Source organism: Trachurus trachurus (genome assembly GCF_905171665.1).
Source record: "Trachurus trachurus genome assembly, chromosome: 3".
NCBI classification, from domain to species: Eukaryota; Metazoa; Chordata; class Actinopteri; order Carangiformes; family Carangidae; genus Trachurus; species Trachurus trachurus.
In genome coordinates this window covers 27057572-27080499 of record NC_139893.1, presented here as the reverse complement: position 1 = coordinate 27080499, position 22928 = coordinate 27057572, and the positions used below count along the sequence as shown (strand labels likewise).

Below are 22928 nucleotides of genomic sequence, written 5' to 3'. Positions count from 1 at the left end.
CTGGGCCTGAAACACAACAAACCCTTAAAACATGAGACTAAATTTTACTACTACTTAAAGTGAACGCATAAACAGGTACATAAAGGCAAATGTTTCACACCACGCAGGATTACCTTTTTAATTGGGTAAAATGAGTAAGTGCTCAGTCTAATAAAACAATCATCAGTGAGATATATTCAGTGTTGATCAGTACTGTCAAAGTGGAGAATATATGTTCAGTGTTAGTTCTGGTGATGAGGTAACTGTGTGCAGCTTTGCAGTCTCCAGTGTAGAGACACAGGTTCAGCTTTATTTCATCAGTCAGTAAAACATTGGTGTTCTGTTTTATTTATTAATCAGTAAGGCACAATATCAACTTCAGTTAGTAAAAGGCAAACATTCAATGTTAAGACAATTTTCACCCTAACACCATCCAAAATCTTTTTTTTTTGGGATGAGAAAAAAGCATCAATATGACAATTCTCCTTTTAAGTTGGACATTTCTAACATGCGAGTCTATGGGGAATGACTCACTGTTGGAGACACACTCTAGTGGCCAGAAGAGAAACTGCAGCTTCATGTTTTACAGCTTGATGCTGATCTTTGACTGTATTTATAAGCTGTCATATTGGGAAGTTTTCAACTTGCAAGGACTCACACAGTCATTGGTCAGTTAGTGTGGGGCTCTGACCTTGAGCCTGAGGTGGACAGGGTCTATCAGCGGTCCTATTGCCGCCATCTACAGTCCGTTGCAGGTCCAGTCCATGTCCCTGCTGGCGTGAGTCTCTGAAAACCAACACATGCACCAACCCAACCAGCCAACAGTGTCCCCGTCTGTATTTAGGCAGTTCTCCGAAAACACGGCCCACTGGATTCTGGGAGCGGCCCAGCTGCCTGAAGACGAGCAGCCTCATGCCAACCTGCTGTTGGCTCAGAAGTGCAGCTCTGTTACGGACTGCGAGCCGGGGGCGTGTCTGGCACTGCACGCTGCAATCAGACCCAGCTCACCCAGTGGCACGGAGCTGGACATGAGGTGAGAGCCTGTCCTGGGGGAGGAAGGGACAGAGAGGGGGTGCTCTTCATCACGGCAGAGTTTATTCTGGTAACAGTGTTCAAGACCCGAACCTTCACTTCTTCTGTCATGCATGTTAACTTCTTATTGAGTGTGTCAATCAGCTATACACACATTATTTACCCCAGGAACCAGCTGGTCAAACTGAATTTGGTTGGCATGGTGACCAGAACATCCTGTAGAAATAGGGAGGGCACACAATGAGCAGGAGGAGGTCCAGACTACAGAGGCTGATGGAGAGGAGGACACCCATCATCCTCAGTGTCCTCACTGACCCTCACACTTCAGGAAACAGTTTCTGCCTGTTGGGACTGGACCACAGGTTTTCACAGAAACATGATGTGTTCAGGGCCGTAGCAGTGTTTTTGTAGAGGGGAGGGGGGTCGGATGAATGCGAGTCAGTTGGAACAATAAACAAACAGGAGCTGTGATTAAGAAGCATTATCAAGGCTCAGTTCCATTTAAATAGGGGACTAACATCTGACAGGAAGCCCTTTTATGGGGACTCTAGGGACTCGAGTCTGGTTCGAGTCTGAGCAGAGAAAACGTAATCAAGTGCCGTCATCGTTTCCTCGTCCCTGAATGTGGAGGACGTCTCTGCTGCTGTGAGGACATCAGATAAAATAGCTCAGAACATCCCGATCTGAACTAAACAGAGACCTCATTTAGTCGAGTGTTTCTCTAATAAATGAGGCTGTTTATGAACAGGTGCATCTAGTTGATCAAGGTCTGCAAGGCTCCAGAAAGAGCCATGAACTACCTCACTGAAGCTGAAGTCGCTATGAGTGAAACGTTCAGGATCTGTAACTTGTTCTGCGCATCAGTAGATCCAGTCTCTTGATGTTTACTGTTGCTCAGAAGTGTAGGCCTCCTGAGTCAGTACGATCTGAACCATCACTCACAGTCTGAGCCAGTGTTAAAGTGTCAAACACATGAAAGTCTGACCGCTGCACAGCTACATTTTAACATTGTAGTTCATGAAGAGAAACAGGTGTGGGTATAAGGAGGAGAAGGAGGAGGAGCTCACCTGAAATACAGATAAGATAAATAATTAACTAAAAAAAAAAGAAACAAATCTAAAGACAAACAGCGAGACTGGGTGAGCCGAGTCTCCCTGATGACCAGACTCCTCCCTCTGGGCTGCTGCAGGTGGAGGCCTGTTAGAGAGTGTCACGGTTCCTGCCTCACTCCTACTCTCGGACTGACAGATGGAACCACAGAGCTGTAGGCACACGAGCAAAGACGGTAAGTGTTGGACCACTCTCTAAACATGGGATCTGATGATGATGATGATGATGATGATGATGATGATGATGATGATGATGATGATAAGAAAAACATCAGGTTGATCGTTAAAGCCTGAGACTCACTGAGCTGAGGCTGCGGCTCCGTTATGACCCAGATGGTTATTGAGTCTGGATTCTGGAGAAAAACCTTCCTCATATGTCTGACTCACATTCAGGGGTTTATCTCCACAGAAACAGATGTTTTCTCTATGTCAGGAACAACCCGCAGCTTCAAGGTGACCCCCTCCCCCCATTCCTACATGTCATTGCGTACAAGTGCCCATGGTGCTGCTGCATGTCTTGTCTCTAATCTGCAGGTTGTGGGACATCCTGGCGAGGCTGGGGGTCACGGTGTGACCAGCAAAGCTGATCCGGGCCACGTGAGGAGCAGTTCTTTGGGCTGTGCGGGGCGAGATGCGTGTCAGGGAAACAGGTTAGAGCTGCAGTGTGACTGTGCAGCTCAGCAGGCGCCTGCACAGCAGCAAGTAATAGTGTCAGACAGGTGAGGACAGCCGCTGTGTGACGCTGACCTCCAATCATTATTAGCGGTGACACGGCTCCTCACAGCCCCCTGACCCTCAAAAGAGACATCAGCGTCTCCTCAGCCTCACGGTGCCTCAGTTACTGATCTGTGGTTTCCCTCCAGACTCAGCAGATTAAAGTTAAAGTTGGTCTTTACAGTTGAAGCTAAATTAGAAGCAACATCTGTTTGTTGTTGCTGTCACCAACGGTCTGACTACACAGGAGGCAAATTATGGGGGGAGCTGACCTCCCTGTTGAAGACCTGCCCTGAAAGGACGGTTCAGAGGGTTGAACCAATTATATGTCCTTATTACCAGTCCGGTAATGTGTCCGGTAATCACAGGTCACAGTTAATTACATTGCTCTAAGTTTAGAGTTAGTTTACTTACTGTGCAGACTTTTAGAAGTGTTTTTATTGCCTTCACCTAAACCAACCAACCATCCTCAACCCAATCAATCAATCAATCAATCAATCAATTTGTTTATTTCGGGCATGTCAATTAAATCATCATCATCACACTTCATCTTAGTTCAAGTAATACAATATACATGGCCGAAAGGGAAAGCGGGAGAAGCAAAAGCTTATCTAGACCCAGCCTGAAATGTTGGTTTATTATCACCAACAGTTACAGATAATCAATGTTGGATGTAAACTAACAGTTATAGTTCTATAAGCAATAATCACATGACCACCACTGATCAGCCAAAGACCACATGAGAGGAAGTATGCTTCCTATCTAAAGGATTATGAAAAGAAAGTGATCGGTATGTACTTTGATCTGTTCATACACTTCAAAAATAACAGATGTGCTTCTGACTGTAGTGGTCCAGTCAGGCTCAGGTGAATCCAGACCATGTCCTCTAAATACTGCCACCTAAGAGAGCCGCCTGGACTCTCAGAGTCTCTCGATGTTTCTTTTTTACTGCAGCTCCTTAGGATTTATCGAACGTAGGGCTTCCTGTGAAGCTGCTGACAACCACTGGCCCACCTCTGCAGCGTCAGTTACTGGAAACTGAAGGGAACACCCCAACAGTATGTAAGAGATTAAAATCTAGTGTCTGATTCATTAGATTTAGTTTACGTCCACTCACCCACACAGATGATTTTATCAAAAAAAAAAAACTGCTTCCATGTGAGGAACAAGAAGTCGGTTTTAGTTAATTATGGGAGTCGTAATGTAAGTTAGTCATGTTGCAACGGAAGAGGTCTTAGGCGCTGAATGGACTAATGAGTCAGGTGTTACGTTATCTTTTTGATGTTTTTCAGAAGACAGATGCATCATGGTTACATGACTCCACCCCCTTCATGTGAAAAGGGGATCGTCTGGGGGGGAACCACAGGTACAGTCAGATGTCGTCTGCATAGCGGTGATATGGGACCAGCTGCAGCATTTAATCTCCTTGACACACTCATTAAAAACCTTTGACCACATGTGGCGGTTCTGTCGATACAAGTTACTCATTGAGGAAATATTTACTAGTTTTCTTTCTGAGCTTCATGGAAATCAGTGGCTTAGTTTTATACTTTACTTTCACTGTCTCTACCTGAAAGGCTTTATCTTCACAGTTTTCTAGAAAACCAAAACAACAAGATTCAATCTTCAATAATCTTTACTCAACAGTGTGTGTGTGTGTGTGTGTGTGTGTGTGTGTGTGTGTGTGTGTGTGTGTGTGTGTGTGTGTGTGTGTGTGTGTGTGTGTGTGTGTGTGTGTGTGGGCTGCAGATTAGATGCAGGGCAGCCTTAGTCCCTCCCCCCCTGCAGCTCTCCTCTATATATACACTGATGGAGGGAGAGGAGGGACAAGCTCTGAACTGGCTGCTACACTCTGAGCAGGCGGAGTGTATGACAGTGTGTGTAGAGCAGAGAGCGAGAGCGGTCGAGAGACACACACACAGAGTCTGAGTGACTGAAGAGAAGAGCAGAAGCAGACTCAGTGTTCCTCTCTGACAAATCTGAAGGAGACACAGATCAGACAGGTAACTCAGGTGCAGCACAGTCATCTCTGAGGATGGACGACTACACTCTTCCCTTCTGGATTTACCTGGGCGTCCTGACCATGATTGTCGGCGGAGCAATGAAGAAGATTTTGGCATCCCACCTGAGCACCGCCTCCACCCTGGTGGCCTGGCTGGGGGCCACAGTGCTGGTGGAGCGGCTGTGGGCGTTCTGCCTGCCGGCCGTTCTGCTCCTGGCACTGCTCGGCCTCGCCTGCTGCCTCTACTCCACTGCCAGGGCCACACCACCGTCCGTCACCCTGCCCGTCCACGGCAAGGCTGTCTTCATCACAGGTAAGAAGGGGACTCCCCCCACTCACTCAGGTGTGACACTGTGCACTTTTATTAGGAGATGTGGAGTTGTTTCTCACACAGAGCTTCAAACCCTCAGCTTTTTGAGGAAAGCAGCTTCACGTTTAACAAGTCAGATCTGCTTCAGAAGGTCAGGTTCATGGTGTGATGGAGGTTCACTACACACAGTGCATGTTGTGTCTGTTGTTAGAAATAAATCAAACGTGATCTTTCACTTCTTCACTTATTAAACATATATAGATCTTGATGTTGATCAGGTTTTGGTCCTGAATCCTGAAGCTTTAGTCCTTAATTGTGAGTCTGAGTCTGTTTGGAGACACATGTTTTAACAACTTAATGTAAACATAAAAGCTTTCAGCTGTATCCCAATGTCTTCATCAGCAGCTCTGTGTCAGAAAAGAGTCTATTCATTTTACATATGGTAAGTCACATCTCTCACTTTTCTCGGCTGTTCAGCCAGGGTTCTGGGCTCGGAGAGTTTGATAATTGTCTTTGTGTAAATGATCAGTCGAGGTCAGTCTGAGCCCTTACAAACCAGATCAAGGATCAGACCACAGAGAGAGAGAGAGAGAGAAAGTGGAATAAACTTGGTGAACAATAGACTCTTGGGGGGTGGGGGAGGGTGGTAGTGGTAGAGAGGAGGGGGATGTTGTGGGGTGGAGGGTCCACTTCACAGAAAAAGTCAGGTCGTGGAGGGAAACGGCAGCAGTGTGTTTGCTGTACTCAGGTTCCTGGTCTCTGTTATCTGAGATAGATAAGACAACTGGGGAGTTTATGGAACTGTGTGTGTGTGTGTGGTGTGTGTGTGTGTGTGTGTGTGTGTGTGTGTGTGTGTGTGTGTGTGTGTGTGTGTGTGTGTGTGTGTGTGTGTGTGTGTGTGTGTGTGTGTGTGTGTGTGTGTGCGAGCGAGCGTGCGCGTGTGTGTGGCTGTGTGTAGAGTGGCAGACTTAATCACATCTTTGTTGCCTGACATCCAGCTGGCTCCAAGCTCTTTGTGTCGTGGTTAACGAGATAATCAGATCTGCAGATTAATAACTCTGCTCTGCCTTTGTGTAACTGTTCTCTCATGTAACCTGCACACACAAACACACACTGCATGGGGACAGACCGACAGTTTGTCCTTTCACCTGCCAGTGTTTTTCTTTAAAGGTCCATGAGGCGACCTTAAACGCAGCACACTGATCCACTTCATCTTTGACATGTGACTGAGGTTAAAGTGGAAGTGACTCACATCCGACTCTAAGACCTGTCACATGTTTGTCCCTCTGGGCTCACCGTAGCTGTACAAACAGACTTAGACCATGCAGCCTCTGCAGCCAGACCTCGGGGCTCCTCATAGTCCACCGTTTCCCAGATTCAGGCCTGAGGCAGCAGCGGCGGTGTGATAGTGCACTTGTGCGTAGGGAGATGGACGTTAAGTGGTAGAGAAAAATGTGGTGCCAGAGGTAAGAGGTGTTCTGACAGGAAGATAATGAGCTAAAAACATTGTACATGGGGTGGATTCTTGAGCGCATCATCCTGCTCCTGCGGCTCCCTTAGTTACACTGAAGCTACTACAGATGATACACCGATGATACGTGACAACCTCACACAGCCACATGTCAGAGTGACACCACTGTCTCTTTACAGTGGGAGTACATTAACAACAGACTGATGGAGAGAGAGAGAGAGAGAGAGAGAGAGAGAGAGAGAGAGAGAGAGAGAGAGAGAGAGAGAGAGAGAGAGAGAGAGACCGAAACCATCAAATTCTCAGTGTTTAATAATCAACTAAACTTGTTCAAAGACAAAACAGCAGGAGAGTAAAACATTAAACATTAAAATAACTGGATAACAACTGCTGTGTGTGTGTGTGTGTGTGTGTGTGTGTGTGTGTGTGTGTGTGTGTGTGTGTGTGTGTGTGTGTGTGTGTGTGTGTGTGTGTGTGTGTGTGTGTGTGTGTGTGCGTGTGTGTGCAGAGCGTCAGCCTGAACAGAGGTGTGGTCCTCGTCTCCTCTGGCACAGGAACAACGGTTGCTTTTATCTGAAGGAAAGAAAATGTAGGTTAAACAAACAACAGCCCTGATTCACACAATAAAGCCAAGGAAAAACAGAGGGCATGGCCTGTTAGAGCAGGCACATAGGTCAGACAGCTCACCTGTAAATGTAAACAGCGGTTACATGATTACATGTCCGACCCTGTTTCTACACAACATCGCTGAATCTGTTCAGGAGGAAACATGATGTGTTCAAAGCGGCTCAGAGGATGACTTCTAATAAACCTGATGATGATGTGTAACTGGAGACTTAACCACAAGTTATTTTAATTATCAATGAATCCCATAATTATTATCTCAATTGATTTTTACACGAAAAAATAACTTTTTTCCAACTTTTTTTATTGGGTTTTGCAGATGAGTACAATTGTATCAAAACATTTACAAAGAGTAAAGTATTCATTTTTTTCTTATAGAAAAAACACACAAACAGAAAACAAAAGTGGTCATTGAAGTATTGCTGCATACCCGAACAACTTACAGAACTAAAACAGCCATAAAAAAATAATAATAAATAAATAAATAATTAAAAATTAAAAAAAACACAGGCACATCAGTCAGGTAATAGTAAACTACAATTGAGATAGCAAAAGACATCCTAAATCAGAGTAGTGGCATGTGACCCTCAACACAACAGAAATAACATATATACCCCTCTAAGTTGCTTCCGTCATGTCAGTCAGGGGTAAGTGGAAGATCTGTCGTGTTAACAAATTGTAAGAATGGGCCCCACAATTTCCCAAATTTACTGGAGCAGCTAAATAAAGATAGTCTGATTTTCTCCAATTAAGAAAATAAAGGGTATCTCTAATCCAACAGGCATGACAGGGTGGTGTAAAATAACTTTAATTATTAGTTAAAGTTTGGTTGACTAATTAAAAAGGTGGAAACACTGAAATGTTTAGATGTTGATGTGAGCTCACTACATGAGAACCCCCTTTGGAGTAGTCTGCCGTTGTTTTATGTTGTTTGTTGCTAGTGTTTCTGGGAAAGCAGATACAGACACATGAAGTGATGTGACTCTGTGGTGGATCTTCTCAGGAGGGTCCAGCCCAGAACTGGCAACTAAACTAGGTTAAGGTAAGATAAAACAATGTTGTTATAGATCCATAAAATAAAGAGCCAGCCTCATTTCTGCAGCAGCTCTGTTAGGAAACGCTGAACAGCTGGAAGGAACCAACAAGCTGAGACCAGGAGTCGACTCAGTCTTGATTCCTGGTTGTAGAAGTTGGATCAACGTCCTGCAGGCTCAGCTCTCTATTGCCCACAGGAGGTTGTCTGTTGTCATGACTACAGAGCTCAAAATCCCTGAGACCTGCACATGGGGAGTCACAGCTCTTCAGAGATGGAGTCTTCGACATAGAGTTCAGTCTTGAGATCCCCCTCCCACCAGTCTTGAGGATGGAAAAAGGGCCCAGTAAACCTCTTAGTTTACTGGGCCTATAAGTGTTCGACACAGAGCCACATTCCTCCAAGGATGAGGACTGAAGTAGCAGGTCTTGCTGACCGAGCAGGAGACCTCCCATAGTCCTCAGACGGACCCTCCGTCATCAATGGGGGAGGAGGGAGGGGCGGAGGAGGTGGACTCACAACTATTATAGTGAACTCACAGTGCTGGTGCATTCAAAACCATGCTCTGGCATCTTGGGACAAATCTGAATTCATCAGTACCTCCATCAACAGGACTGTAAAAACATCTGATCACCCTCTGTAGGAGGCACTCTGACTCACTGCCGTATACACAGACCACTAACCCACACAAGCGTCTCTTAAAACAGCAGCCCCAATGGCGAAAGACGTGTCTTCCTTCATCACCGTAGTCACTCTAGTAATGGGTACAATTTAGTTAGGTCTAAGAGAAAATGTGGATTTGAGTTGCAATAACCACTTCCTCAACATTATGTGTTATATGTTTATAGTGTAGATATACGACATGTAGCCTACATGTATATCCAAACCAAAGCCGATATGTTCTCTGCAACATCTTCCTTGATATAGGGCCGTATTTGCGCATTTCTGTAGCGTCATGGCACTTTTCCCCTTTGCTCCTGTCATAGTCACTACTACTACGAGACGTCGCCTAGCAGCAGAAGCTGATAACGGGTCATAATAACAACCTGTTGGCTCGTTTACAGTCTTTGAAGTGGACTGATCCAGGACCATAGCTTTAACCATTAAGTCGCCAGCTCCTCATGAACTCTGTGTCCCCTGAAGACCACCCTGAAGAGACTGACACCTTGAACTGCTGTCTGAGCTAAAGTACTGGGGGTCAGAGGTCACCACATTCAGTTCATCCCAAAAGGAACATGAAGGTCTGAACCTCAGGCTGAGAGACCGGTGTGTGAACGTGGCTCCGGAGGTACAGGCCAAGAAGAGGATCATCTGTAGCCCAGTGGTTTCCCTTTTTATGTTGTTTGATGTGGTTTCCTGGTATTAGTCTGAAGGACAAGATCTACGGCCCGCAAGACTCTGTCCTCCAAGAGAACGAGCCCTGGAGTCGTTCTCTTGGAGGACACTGACCTCTGGTCCAAAGGTTCCAGTTACACAGCTGCAGTAAATCAGCTCCAACAGAAACAAGATTTCACCAGGACACTCTTCTTCTTCTTCTTTCCTAGGTGTTGCTTCTCTTTCATTTTAGCCATTATTCTTCTCTCATTCCTTCCATTGTTCCTTCTTTTGTTTCTTCCTTCCATCCCTTATTAACATAATTTATATATTCTCCTCCTTTGATCTTCTTTTTCTTCTCCTTATTATTTTTTCAGCCATGACATGGCTTTCCTCCTCTCCTCTCCATCAGATTCAGTTTAATATAAATACATAGTCATGCCTTATGAGTCATCTGTTCTCTAGTTTCAGTGATGAACCTGACACTGTGTCATTTCTAACACAGCTCTGGTCTGGACGGTCCTTGATGGTGTTTTGACTCGTCTCTAGTTTCTTCCTCTGTCACATGACCTCTGCTCACAGTTGGACGACTCCTTCTGCACTGTTTCCAAGTGATGAAGCAACAGTGGTCTTCGGTGCTCTCACAAAAACCAGTCCCTTTTACACAAGAGAACAACCACCACCACCAGCAGTTTGCTCAATATCTGTCCCAAAGTTTACATGGTACCCCACCAAGAACCAGAAACCAAGTTCACAAGGTACCCTGTCAAGAACCAGAGATGCAGTTTAAGTGATGCCCCCCCAGAGAACCAGACCCAATTTCCTTGGTACCCTGCCAAGAACTAGACCCAGTTCACATTGTGTCCCACCAAGAGTCAGAGCCCCGTCATATGGACCCATACAGTTCTGGGGGATTCCTAGACCCTGACAGAAGATCTGCAAGCCCCTTCAACCATCTAAAAGACTCTGGGATACATAGAACATCCCTAAGAACCCTTATAGTATCTTTTATTGGTGCTAAAGTAACCTCATCTGAGACTTATCGAAGCCTCTCAAGACCTGAGGGGTCCTGTGAACCCTGTCCGACCTGGTTACATTCCCTGGTGTTCTCAAGAATAAATAATGCTCTCCTGCTCTGACAGTGATGATTAAGATGAAGCATGATGTTGTGATGGTTTCCAGATGCGTTTGTGTGCTCGATAAAAGACGTCTTGACCTCTCATCCACAGCATCAGACAGGTTTCTCTCCTCCCACCTCTCTGCAGCTTTTTAATAAAACAGACTGACGGCTCACGTGGTCATCCTCCTGCACCAGTGTAATGCAAACAAACCTCCTCCTCCTCCTCCTTTAAAACTGTAATTTTAAACCTTTGATATCAGCCTGCTTACACAGAGCTGCTTTAACTCACTTGGGATTAACTGATGTTGTTTATCATCAGATAAATAATATTCAACAATTAGAATCACTCAACTTTTCCTTAATATATAACCCCACAAACATTATCTTGCATTTCATCATTATGTGGACGCCTCCCAGAAGTTTGTTGCTGAGACAGTTTTACATCCGTCTGCATCTCTTCTGTCTGACTCAGGTTCTTTTCACCTGGTCCCTCAGTCTGTCTGGACACCAGCTCCTGTGTCCCAACAGGTTACCCCTCATCAAGGTTCTCGTCATCACTGTTCTCCTGAGAACATTCAGAGCTTTTTGTTGTTTGTGCTCTCATCCGGCTCTGTCCATCCAACACACAGGTTATTACCTTGCTGACCAAAACTGTGTGAATACTTACAGTGCAGGCATAGAACCATGTCTCTGATGGAGAACAACATTAAAACTAATGTTTCATCTTCTGTGACTTGTCTACAACAAAAACTCATCACAGTCAAGTCACAGACCACCGGGCTTGCTCCCAGAGGACATTGGTCCAGAATCACTGAGTCTGTCTTGGACTCAGAATCTGTCAGATGAAGCAGAGTGGGCCGCCTGTTCTCAGAGCTCAGCTGAAAATAGACAGACTGGGCTTCCACTGTTGTTAACCCTGAACTGGATCATTTACCTGTACTCTAACATCAACTAAACGTAATCTTTACCAAACTTAATTTATTTTTTATTGTGAAGTAATATGTTGTTTTGAAGGCACTACAGACACAAATCTTTTTTTCACCTATGTTCCGTTAATATTAAAGTAAACTGGAGCTATTGTCTGATGGAGCAGAGTGAGTTGTCCTAACTGAAATAACCTCATCTCTGCGGGTGGAGCTGCTGCGTAAAGATGTTGACAGATGTGTGTGTTTAACCTCGTTCATCTCTCATTGCTTGGCCGTCTCTGCACCGATCCCGGCTTATTTCTTCATCTGTGGGGCCCCTTGGAGCTGTGGCCCCATTATGTAATGCCGCTCCTCCTCAAAGCCAAATCCTGCAGTGCTAGCTCAGCCACATGTTCGGAGTTCAACCTGCACTTTTAATCATCCACCTTCAATGTGGATCCTCCTGTCAGCTGGTGTTTCAAAGGGGCCGTCCTTACAGGGGCCCCCATCGTCCTTCTGGGGGTCCGACAGCTGTCGACAGCCGGGTGGGGTCAACGTTCCTCAGCCAGCATTAGCTGGACCAACTCCATGTCTGTCAGCCTCTGAAACTGGACGCCACCTCCTGTGAGGGGTCAGGGTGGACCGGGTGAAGAATGTGGGACAGCGTGTGGTCCGACAAGAAGACGTGTGGACACAGAGATGGAAACAATCACTGTGTCTCAGATTAGGACATTTCTGGGCAGCCTGACGTGTCCTGATAAAGAAAATATGGAACCTGTGGTCATGACTCAGGTTCTCAGGATCTGACGGTCAAACAGAAACAGATAGAGAAACAGGTCTCCAGATATCCCCCAGAAACCAGAAACCAGACACGCCACCAATGTATCCCTCGCAGTCTGAGGTTCAGTTACCGCCCAGCTCCTATAAATGATACGACTGGATTTCTCTCTGTTTGCAAACAAGAGAAGCCCTGAACCTTGAGCCCTTGAACCCTTGAATCTTAAGTCTTGAATCCTCTTAGTCGTCGTTCAAAGATGAAGTAACTGGTGGATCATGAGCATTTCAGGTGCAGGATAACAGTAAACAGAGAGACAGGAGAGGATGTCATGTGACCTTTCCAGCCTCCCAACCCAATAAATAAACTGCATTAATATTATAGAAAGAACTGGTAATACCATAGTAATAATGGATAATAACACAGTTATAACAGGGTTAAGCATCTACCAGACAACAGGAGTAACCGATCTGATCTCAAGATTTTGTTTTTATTTTGGTCTCTATTAACACTGGATGAATATAATATGACAGTGATAGGTTATCTCACTCATCTTCACCAGTAAAAACTTGTTTGATAAAATTAGAGACATTCAGTTTGAAATGTTCCAGTTTAGTTTGAGTGTGAGAGCAAAGAGACCTGACAGTGTGAAACCTGAGCACACACACACAGACACACACACACACACGTACAAAAGAATTAAACTGTGATTTCACATGCCAGCCTCTCTCAGTTAGACAACTGTGTGTGTGTGTATGTGTGGTTGTGGTTGTGGTATTTATTTCTGGAGCCAGCGTTCACTCTATCTTTCTTCTCTGGAAACCCTCCAAGGACACGGAGTGCGGCGGCGTGCCAACGCCTCCACGCTCCCGCCAGCAGCTCTTTCAGACACCCGCCGCACAAAAGAACAAACGGAACAGCGAGTACTGCAGAGGATCAGGTTGTAGGTGCCGGGACTTCTGGGAAGCTGGGGAGGCACGGGGTACGTGACAGATCCCTGCGGGGGCTTTTTCTGAGGGACTCCACGTCCCTCTGGGAAAACATATGTGGAAGTGTAGACACAAATGTCTCTGTGTCTCTGCTGTTTACAGAGGCCCAGAGTCAGGGTCTGTGAGGGTCCAAGGTTCTGCAGGTCTGAGGGTCTGCAGGTACTGCAGGTTTGAGGGTATAAGTATCTGCAGGTCTGAAGGTCTGAGGGTCTGCTGGTCTGAGGGTCTGCAGGTCTGAGGGTCTGCTGGTCTGAGGGTTTGAGGGTCTGAAGGTCTGTGGGTCTGAGGGTCTGAGGGTCTGCACAGACCTGAACGTCTGAACGACAGAGCCGGCCCACCCACGACCTTCAGACCATATTATCGGTGAGATTCTAAACCTGTTCCAGGGAATTCTGGGTAAAACGGAGACATGAAGCTGCCTGTGATTCTGTTTATCAGTGACTGCATGTGAAGGGAATTTGAGGTGATAAGGATGTTGACGTCCTGATCTGCTCAGACATGTCCACGTCTGAAGACACTCCAGAGTCGTCCTCTGAGACTCGGTGTGAGACTCAGACTGAGCGTCCAAGTTCATTGACCCCTGGCAGACGACAGGGGTCAGAGGTCATCACGGTTAAAACTCTGGCCAGGAGGAGGAGCAGCAGCTGATCCAGTAGATCAGTGACACCTGAGCTTCACATTAACTTGCAACATCAAACTATTTCCTGTGATGTCCAGTGAGAGAGGGGGGGGGGGGTCATTTAACTTTGTGGTTGAACTTCAGAGAGCGAAGCGACATCCAGGAAGAGGTGGGAGGGGCTGCCCTTTGGTTAAAGGAGTAAAAACAAACACGTCTGTGAACATGTCACAGATGTGTTTAGTGTGAACATGTGAACAACATTATGTTCACAGAAAACATGACATCATGTCTTCAGATGTGTGCGGGCCGGTCACACATCTATAATCATTCACACAGTTCAATATGCAAAAACACTCTTGACTGTTATTAAACTCAAACCCCCATCCCACACCCCTCACCCTGCCCCCACTCTAATTTGTTCTGGATCCACATCTGCTCTTTCTTTTCTTTCTTACTTCCAAAAATCCCCAGACTTCTTCCCGTAACACAGCGTGCACACACACACACACACACACACACACACACACACACCTGAGTGCAGCCCCACACAGAGCAGCTGACATGGAAGTTGCAACCACATCACAGAGATCTGCCTAATTAATTGACTAACTGAATGATGTCACAATTGTAGTGATGGAGTGTGTGTGTGCGTGTTTGTGTGGGTGTGTGGTGTCACCTGAACAGACAGGTAACACTTCTGTCTGTGTTTCTGCAGGCTGTGACTCCGGCTTCGGGAAAGCAGCGGCAAAGTCTCTGGATGCTTTGGGCCTGGAGGTGTTTGCCACAGTGTTGGACCTTTCAGGAGATGGAGCCAGAGAGCTGCAGAGAACCTGCTCCCCCCGCCTCACCCTCCTCCAGGTGGACATCACGCAGCCGCAGCAGGTCCAACAGGCCCTGTTAGACACCAAGGCCAAGCTGGGTCTCAGAGGTAAAGAGAGAACTGTGTGTTATCATTGATGTGCTGTTTTTGTCTCTTTGGATGAAGCCTCCATTCTCTGTGCCTCTGTGTAGGACATTATATGCACATTTTTTCAGTTCATCAACAAAAAGACATTTATCTGGAACTAACCAACTCACTCACAGACCAGCTCCGCAACGCGCTGTATCACTCCCCACACGCCGCTGATCGAAACAGCTGATAGGCGGAGTGATATGGCGCATCACCGAGCCGGCCTGTGTGGAGGAATACTGAGTGAGTTGGTTAGTGCAGTATTTAGATAAATGTGGGTTAGGGAGGGAAGTCCAAGTAATTTGACATATTTTAAATGAATTTTAATTTTAAACACAATATTTACTTTCATTTTAATTAATTACTTTTATCATGTTACTCAATAACTCAGTTACACACCGACCTTTCCTTACTGATAACTGAATGAGAAAGAACAATTTTCTTTAAAAAAAAGTTAAAGCAGAAGTGAGTGATATATTTGTGTTAATATAAGTCTTAAATAGTTATATCTTCCGACAGCAATCACTTACATAGAGTGTTTGGACCGAAACACGGGTCTGTCAGTCACTCTGCTCTGCTCTGAGCCGAGGAGAAAACATTTATCGTATCCTACAGTTTTTATCCAATGAGGAGAGAGAACGGCATGCAGGGCTGTGTGTGCAGCCAAGGAACGCCGTGAATGTGGTGACGTAGCGACGAGGACTGTTATGGTGCGTTCAAGGAAACTCGTAGACTCGTGTTTTTCCGTCCTGTGAAGTTGTATCAGTTTGATCTGGTAGGAGTTCACGGGTCGGAAGTTACGAGTGGCCGTTATAGTGACTTTCACAGGTAAAACAGGTCGGAAAAACACGAGTGGGTTGCCTGGAACGCTACAAAGTCGTAAGTTGTGACTTGAAGCTGTAATTTACGATTTCAAAAGCCTGCCTGGAACGCAGCATTAGCGAAAACGACCGGATCACTCACTTCTGCTTTAATATTTAGTATTTAAAACAAATCCTGCCTAGTGCCTACCCCAGCCTTAAGGTCCAGCAAGCACAAGAGGTCGTACTATACCCAACACTGGTGCTAGGTGTTTCATTTACTTTGTGTTTAAACGGCTCATCACGGGAAGTTTTTGTGTGTGGCTAAAAACACACACGCAGAAACTGTTTGATCAAATCTCACTGACGGAGTATGTTACTTAAACATGTTCAGAGATGTGTGAGATTGGCCTCATGGTCATCTTCCTAGGAGAGGAGCGTGGTGTCTTCATGGAGTTTGTTAATGTTGTTGTTGTTGGGATTTAGTGTTTTCATATTGATTTACTGTTACATTGCAAATGGCTAAACGCTGGACTGCACCTTTAACCTCTCAGTATTTCTGCTGGAGCTGCAGAGGAATGCGAGGTGGAATCAGTCCAACAGCCTTCTAGAAAATCAGTACAGGAGGAGGAGGAGGAGGAGGAGAGGGGGAGGAGTCTTGTGTTCCACTCAGAAACAGTCTCCTGGGTCTCTCTCCCTGATTGGCTCAGAGCTGCAGCTTTGTAATTAGACAGCTCACTGCTGGCTGTAGCTCCGAGTCATATAAGGATACTGTGTGTGTGTGTGTGCGCGCGTGTATGTGTGGGTGGGTGGGTGGATTGTGTGGATGTAATAAAAGAAGTACGGGGAAAGGTCACTAACACACACACTTCCATGTTCTCTTTGTGGCACTGTGTGTGTGTGTGTGTGTGTGTGTGTGTGTGTGTGTGTGTGTGTGTGTGTGTGTGTGTGTGTGTGTGTGTGTGTGTGTGTGTGCCTGGTGGACCTGGGTCCAGCTGTTTGGGGGTAGATATTGTTACTTGTCACACAGTAGTTGATGAGCAGATGAAGGTTGACTTGTGATCAATCACGTCGCCTTAGTCAGCTGACCACTGACCTCACGCTGGACCATGTGTCATAGTAATTATATTATAATGTTTTACGGTTTTTTAATTAGACCCCAGAGAACACAAATTACTCCTCTTCCTTGTTCCTCCTCTTCCTTCACCCTGCAGACAGGAGGTTCATCATGAAACAGTGGGGACAGTGTGACCTTTTTACACCAGCACAGAGAGAGACAGTCACAGACCAGTCAGAGCTACACCTCTGCTCTTTAATGAAACACCTTTATGTCCAGATGAGGTTAATATAATCTGTGTGTGTGTGTGTGTGTGTGTGTGTGTGTGTGTGTGTGTGTGTGTGTGTGTGTGTGTGTGTTTCAGGTCTGTGGGGTCTCGTGAATAACGCAGGTGTATGTGTGAACTTCGGGGACGCTGAGCTCTCTCTCATGTCAAACTTCCGTGGCTGCATGGAGGTGAACTTTTTCGGATCTCTGAACGTCACCAAGAGCTTTCTGCCTTTGCTGCGTCAGGCCAAGGGACGAATCGTCACCATCTCCAGTCCCGCTGGTGTGTACACACACACACACACACACACACACACACACACACACACACACACACACACACACACACACACACACACACACACACACACACACACACACACACACACACACACACACACACAACACACACACACACACACACTGTGGTGTTGCAATAAATCCTAATTGAATGTTCCAGCTTCAGATGAGATGAGTCCTTCAGGTCCAAACCAAATAGTCGGAGCTGCTGCTTGACTCCTCATCCAGCTCCACTCTGTTCGACACAACATCAGAGAACAGCTCATCAATCACTTAGCTACACCCCCCCACCCCCACCGCCCCCATAGTGAATGTGCAGCAGATTTCAGCTTAACAACACAGTACAACTCACACACGCGCACGGACAAACACACACAAGCACATGTACACGCATGCACGTACACAGACACAAATACACACACTCTTTGATGTGAACCTCCCCTTTCATCAGAGGAATGCCCCCCACCACCACCACCACCACCACAAACAGACCACAAGGGTCTCTGACTAATCCTTCCTAATAAACTCTGTGTCTTGTGGAGTTTTCAGCTGTATCTCCTGGTCAAGTCAGTGGGTGGGGTTTCACTAACTGGGTCCTGAGAAATGTGGTTGCTGACGTGTGTCAGAGATGTAGATTTGGATTTGGATGGTAGCCTACCAGGAAATCAGTTCCTGGAGAAAACTCTACAGAGACATAGAGATAACTGTTTATTCTCCATAGCTGACACTATATAGGCCTCAAGAAAAAAACATTCCCAATTCAACTCACTTATAAACTGTGGTTGGGAAACAAATAATATTGATTTAGGTTGACATAATGCAGACACAAAAATACATGTTGGTCCAAATGGTGCTCCATATGTTGGAGGCTTTTGTATGTACTGGACCTTGACTGATCTCATGACCTGGTGGTTGTATCTCTCTGCAGGTGACTTGCCATTTCCCTGTCTGGCGGCATACGGATCGTCCAAAGCTGCTCTCAACCTCTTCATGAACACCCTCAGACATGAGCTGCAGCCCTGGGGGGTCTCTGTCTCCACCATCCTGCCGTCCTCCTACAAGACAGGTAACACCAGCAAACCAGGACGGGGTGACATGACCATAAAACTGCTGCTCCTCCTCCTCCTCCTTCTCTTCACTCTTCTCCTCTTCCTTGTCTTCCTCCCCTTCCTCTCCCTCCCCCTCTTCTTCTTGTGTTGTGGTCTAGTGTCCTGTTGAATGCAATGACAGACCTCCAGCTGAGGAACACATTCTCATAACAACCACATGTGCATCGCACACACACACACACACACACGCGCGCGCGCGCGCGCGCGGATGATGGATGTGACGTGACCACTCTTTAATGGTCTCTGTGGTTTGAGAGTCATGTTGTGTTGAGAGGTCGCCATGTTCATCAGTTACAGTTAAACGGGTTAATTACCTTCAGATAGAGAGCAGATGTCAAAACTATAAGTAAAGGTTCAAAACATTATTCAAGTAAACACAGGAACGAACCGGAGGTGATCAAAAGCATCAGCAGAACATAATATAATAATAATAATATAATATTTTTAAAAGTTAGTTAATAGATTTATTTTCCAGTTGTTGAGCTTCATGAGCAGCTCCAGTCATGATGACAGCTCAGATCATAAAACAGCAGTTAAACTATGGACAGAAGGTGAAATCAATAATCCCACTTGATGATCCTGAACGTAACATCTGCAGCTGCTGTGGACTGATGACATCATCCTGCTGCTCTCTGATTGGCCACTGCCGTCAGGTGTAAACAGCGAGCTCAGCACAGTTTATCCCCCTGTTCACAGTCTAATCCTGCAATAGCGTCTTTAATCCATGGCTCTTTGCTGCTATCAGATCAGATGAACTTTATCCACAGAAAATGTTCTCAAAACCACTGATCAGCTGTTGCACGGACCTGATCACACCAGATTAATACGATCATTGATCGCAGACAGGACGAACTACACGTCACTTCACCTCGGCAGAGTCACTGTACTGTGGAGTCCAGCTTCACTCGTGATTAAACAGTAACATGGAAAAAGTTCACAGAATACAAATTAATCCTCCATCAACCAATAAGGTAACACTTTATTTGACGCCTATCTCTTTAACGCATTATAACTATAGCCTACTGAGTTATAATGCCGTTATAGCACTGTATAACTATAGTTATAAACACTCATAAATGATCATGACAACTTTATAACAATAATCATAACACACTATAAAGCATTTTCTCATGACTTATAAGGACAGGTATTATAATAGGTTATAATTGTTAGTCACTCGCTGACAATGCCCACATCGATAATGCATTATAAAATATAGTTCTAATGTGTTATAATGGCTTATAAATGTGTATAACTATCATTATAAATACAATTATCATAAGGCTTTATAACAATAAGCATAACACATCATAGAGTATTTTATAATGGCTTATAAGGTCAAGTATTATAATAGAGTTATAATGCTCTATAATGTGTTATGCTTGTTGTTATAAAGTATTATGATGATTTATGAGTGTTTATAACTATAGTTATACATTGCTATAACCGCATTATAACTCGTTATAATGCGTTATAGGGATAGGCATCAAATAAAGTGTCACCCAAAAGAAATATTGTTCCTATCAGTCACATGTGAATCATCACCAGGAGACAATATGTAAAACTGACTCATAAACAAGATGATCAACATGTTTAAACTTAACATTTTTTCATCAGATAAATGATTAAATGATTCTGTGGTGATTAGACAATATTCATAACGATAATGCTAACAGTAAGGAAAATACTGTTAATGACAATAATACCAACCGCAGGTGAAGCCCTCTGGAGTTTTGACAGTGTGCAGGCTGTTGCCTTGGTAACCCAGATGTCCTCTCCGTCCCCACAGGTCAGGCCAGTAACCACGCCTACTGGGAGCAGCAGCACAAGCAGCTGCTGCAGAACCTGTCCCCAGGGCTGCTGGAGGAGTACGGGGAGGACTATGTGACGGAGACCAAGGAGCTGTTCCAGAGCCACTCCGAGCAGGCCAACCCGGACCTCAGCCACGTCATCGACACCATTGCGCAGGCGCTGCTGTCCCCGCAGCCGCAGCCCCGGTACTTCGCCGGGCCGGGCATGGGCTTCATGTATTTCATCCACAGCTACTTTCCCTCCAGCCTCAGCACGTACCTGCTCCAGAAACTGTTTCTGAAGAAGAAGCTGATGCCGCAGGGTCTGAGGAAGCAGTCGAGCTTCGACCTGAGCCTCAGCCTCTACAACAATAACAACAACAACGACGAGGAGAAGCTCAAGTCACCGTAGAAACAACCTGACGGTGTCGTCCAGCAGCAGTAGAGGACCACTTCTGTAACCTTAGAGCTGTCTCACGTTGAAGGGATCATTTTCTGTCTGTGTCTGTCCTCGGCCCCGTGACGCCCCCTGCAGACAGAGACAGAGACACACCCGGGGCTGCGTGGGTTAGGGTCTGCTGGATGGGGTCGATCAGAGAACTCTGTACTGTTTGCACACACACCAATGGGCGCACTGACGTCACACGTGCCTTCATCACATACATCCCCACCACAGCAGCTGATGCTACTATGACACCATGGCAGCTCCTTTTGACCTCTGACCTTTGACCTGTGTGTCTCACAGCGTCAGCCTCAGCTTCTTACAGTCGTCTCCCACCCAACATTTTCCTCATCTTCACTATCATCATCACAAACAACTGGCAGCAAATGGAGCTGACTGCACTGACACTCAGCAGCAATTTGGCCGACACATCCGCAGTGAACTCTGACCTCTGGGAGCGGGTTGGGGTCAGAGGTCGGGGTCAGAGGGAGATCAGTGATTCCTGTCCAATGGCGTCCTCACACCCTTAAAGACCAACGTCACGTCCTGTTTAAGAAGTCGTTTGATTGACTCTGACACAACAGAGAGGATCAGAACAGAAAACAGGACTTTGAAATGTAATGTTAAAGTTTAGTGTTAGCTTTTAGCGCACCGCTAATGTCCCGCTGCACAGGACCAACCTTGACTTCAGTTATTTAGTTGATCGCTTAATCAGGATCAAATGAAGATTGTAGATGAAGATGTGAGAACTGAACTGACCCCTGAAACGAGCAGCTGTGGCCAGCGCCTCCGTCCATCAGCCCACACTTCTGCACCTCTGTGTCTCATCATTCATATTGCTATGTTTCTTAACCCTTTGTTTCCTGCATCACAGAAAGTGGATGCTGAAACAAATCAATAGGTCACATTCAGTCTGTCGTCTTTATTTTATACAGAACCAAAGTATACCATTGTTAATGTTTGTTCTTCAGTATGGCTTATCAATTATCATCAGAATTTCTGTTTGGCAATTTTTTTTTTTTTTTTTACAATAAAATCACTAAAGTGTGGAATATTTTCAAACACTAAGTAAACCCACAGCCCTGATGATGAACATCATTTTTCTTTTGGCAAGTTGTAGTGGGTTTATTTCCTGTCATCAGGCAGCACGATGTTTGTATAATCTGTGATTTACTATCTGTGAACAAAAAAAACAACAAAAAGAAAAGCTGAGACAAACAAATTGATCATTCCCATGAAACACAAGTCACATGCTTCTTCTCCTGTTGCTCCTCCCACACAAGTTCAATAGATAAATATCTGAAAAACAGAGACTTTTTTTAATTTTATTTTTATTTACAATATAGGTGATATAAAAACTAGATTAATCTTAAATAATATCAATGTAAGCGCAATGTAGTGTTTTTCTTTCTGTGGTTGTTTTTAATAGGTTTGTCCTCTTTAAGTTTCCTCTAAGGACAAGACTGAAAATCACAAAGTATCTTTAGTTTTTAATTTAAAAGTAAACAGTTACAAGTCTCATGTTGTTTCATCTTTCTCATCAGTTTTTAATAAGTAAGAAACTACTTGGTATTAAAAATAAATGAGAAGCAGCAAAAACCTCAGTTCCACTCAGACACATGACCGGCCTTGTTATTATTGTTGTTGTTGTTGTTATTGTTGTTGTGTAGATACGAGCGATAAACAGTGATACAGTGTCAGGATGTGAACAGATCTGATGCCTGTACAAACTCCAAAAACATCATCCTTTTATTTTGTCTGTTTGTTTGCTTGTCTTTCAGCCCACTTTTTGTTTTTGTTTAGTCAGATTATTTATGGCGTTGTCTCTTTTATCACTTAAACTGTGAATTTTGTATAACAACTGTAAAACAGAAACAGAGACATGATGTAAAAAGTTCACTTGGTTCAAACTTTGATAGAAATAAATTTGACTTTTTCAGACCTGCACTCTGATTTGTACAGTCACCAACTAGGTTACAACAAAGCCACACACCCTTGTGCTACATACAGTCTAAAGGTAGATGTATGTATTCAACCTCCACACAGTATGAATGTAGATGTTTTAACACTCCACACATTATTATTATAGTTTATAATAAAGAACTTCTGCAAGTTTGTTATGTCACAACAAAACAGTCAATAAGCCACTATCCATCACTCGCAGAATTTGGTTTTTCTGAGTGTTTTACCTGAAATCTGCTCTATTTTTGGGGGGTCATTC

General features: G+C 45.0%; 1 protein-coding gene across 1 annotated transcript; it reads left to right on the top strand.

The window, feature by feature from the left end:
• Positions 1 to 4677: 4677 nt before the first annotated feature.
• hsd11b2 (hydroxysteroid (11-beta) dehydrogenase 2) lies at positions 4678 to 22606 on the top strand. Its single transcript, XM_084001653.1, has 5 exons — positions 4678 to 5149; positions 14709 to 14921; positions 17164 to 17349; positions 18295 to 18432; positions 20265 to 22606. The coding sequence occupies exons 1-5, from the start codon at positions 4870 to 4872 to the stop codon at positions 20675 to 20677; spliced, it is 1230 nt and encodes a 409-aa protein (XP_083857779.1). The 5' UTR covers positions 4678 to 4869; the 3' UTR covers positions 20678 to 22606.
• Positions 22607 to 22928: the final 322 nt, after the last annotated feature.

Excerpts from the sequence above, each read along its gene's own strand:
- hsd11b2 (XM_084001653.1), top strand. The coding sequence starts at position 4,870 with ATGGACGACTACACTCTTCCCTTCTGGATTTACCTGGGCGTCCTGACC. Across the intron at positions 5,150-14,708 it reads CAAGGCTGTCTTCATCACAG|GCTGTGACTCCGGCTTCGGG; the intron begins GTAAGAAGGGGA and ends GTGTTTCTGCAG. Across the intron at positions 17,350-18,294 it reads CACCATCTCCAGTCCCGCTG|GTGACTTGCCATTTCCCTGT; the intron begins GTGTGTACACAC and ends ATCTCTCTGCAG.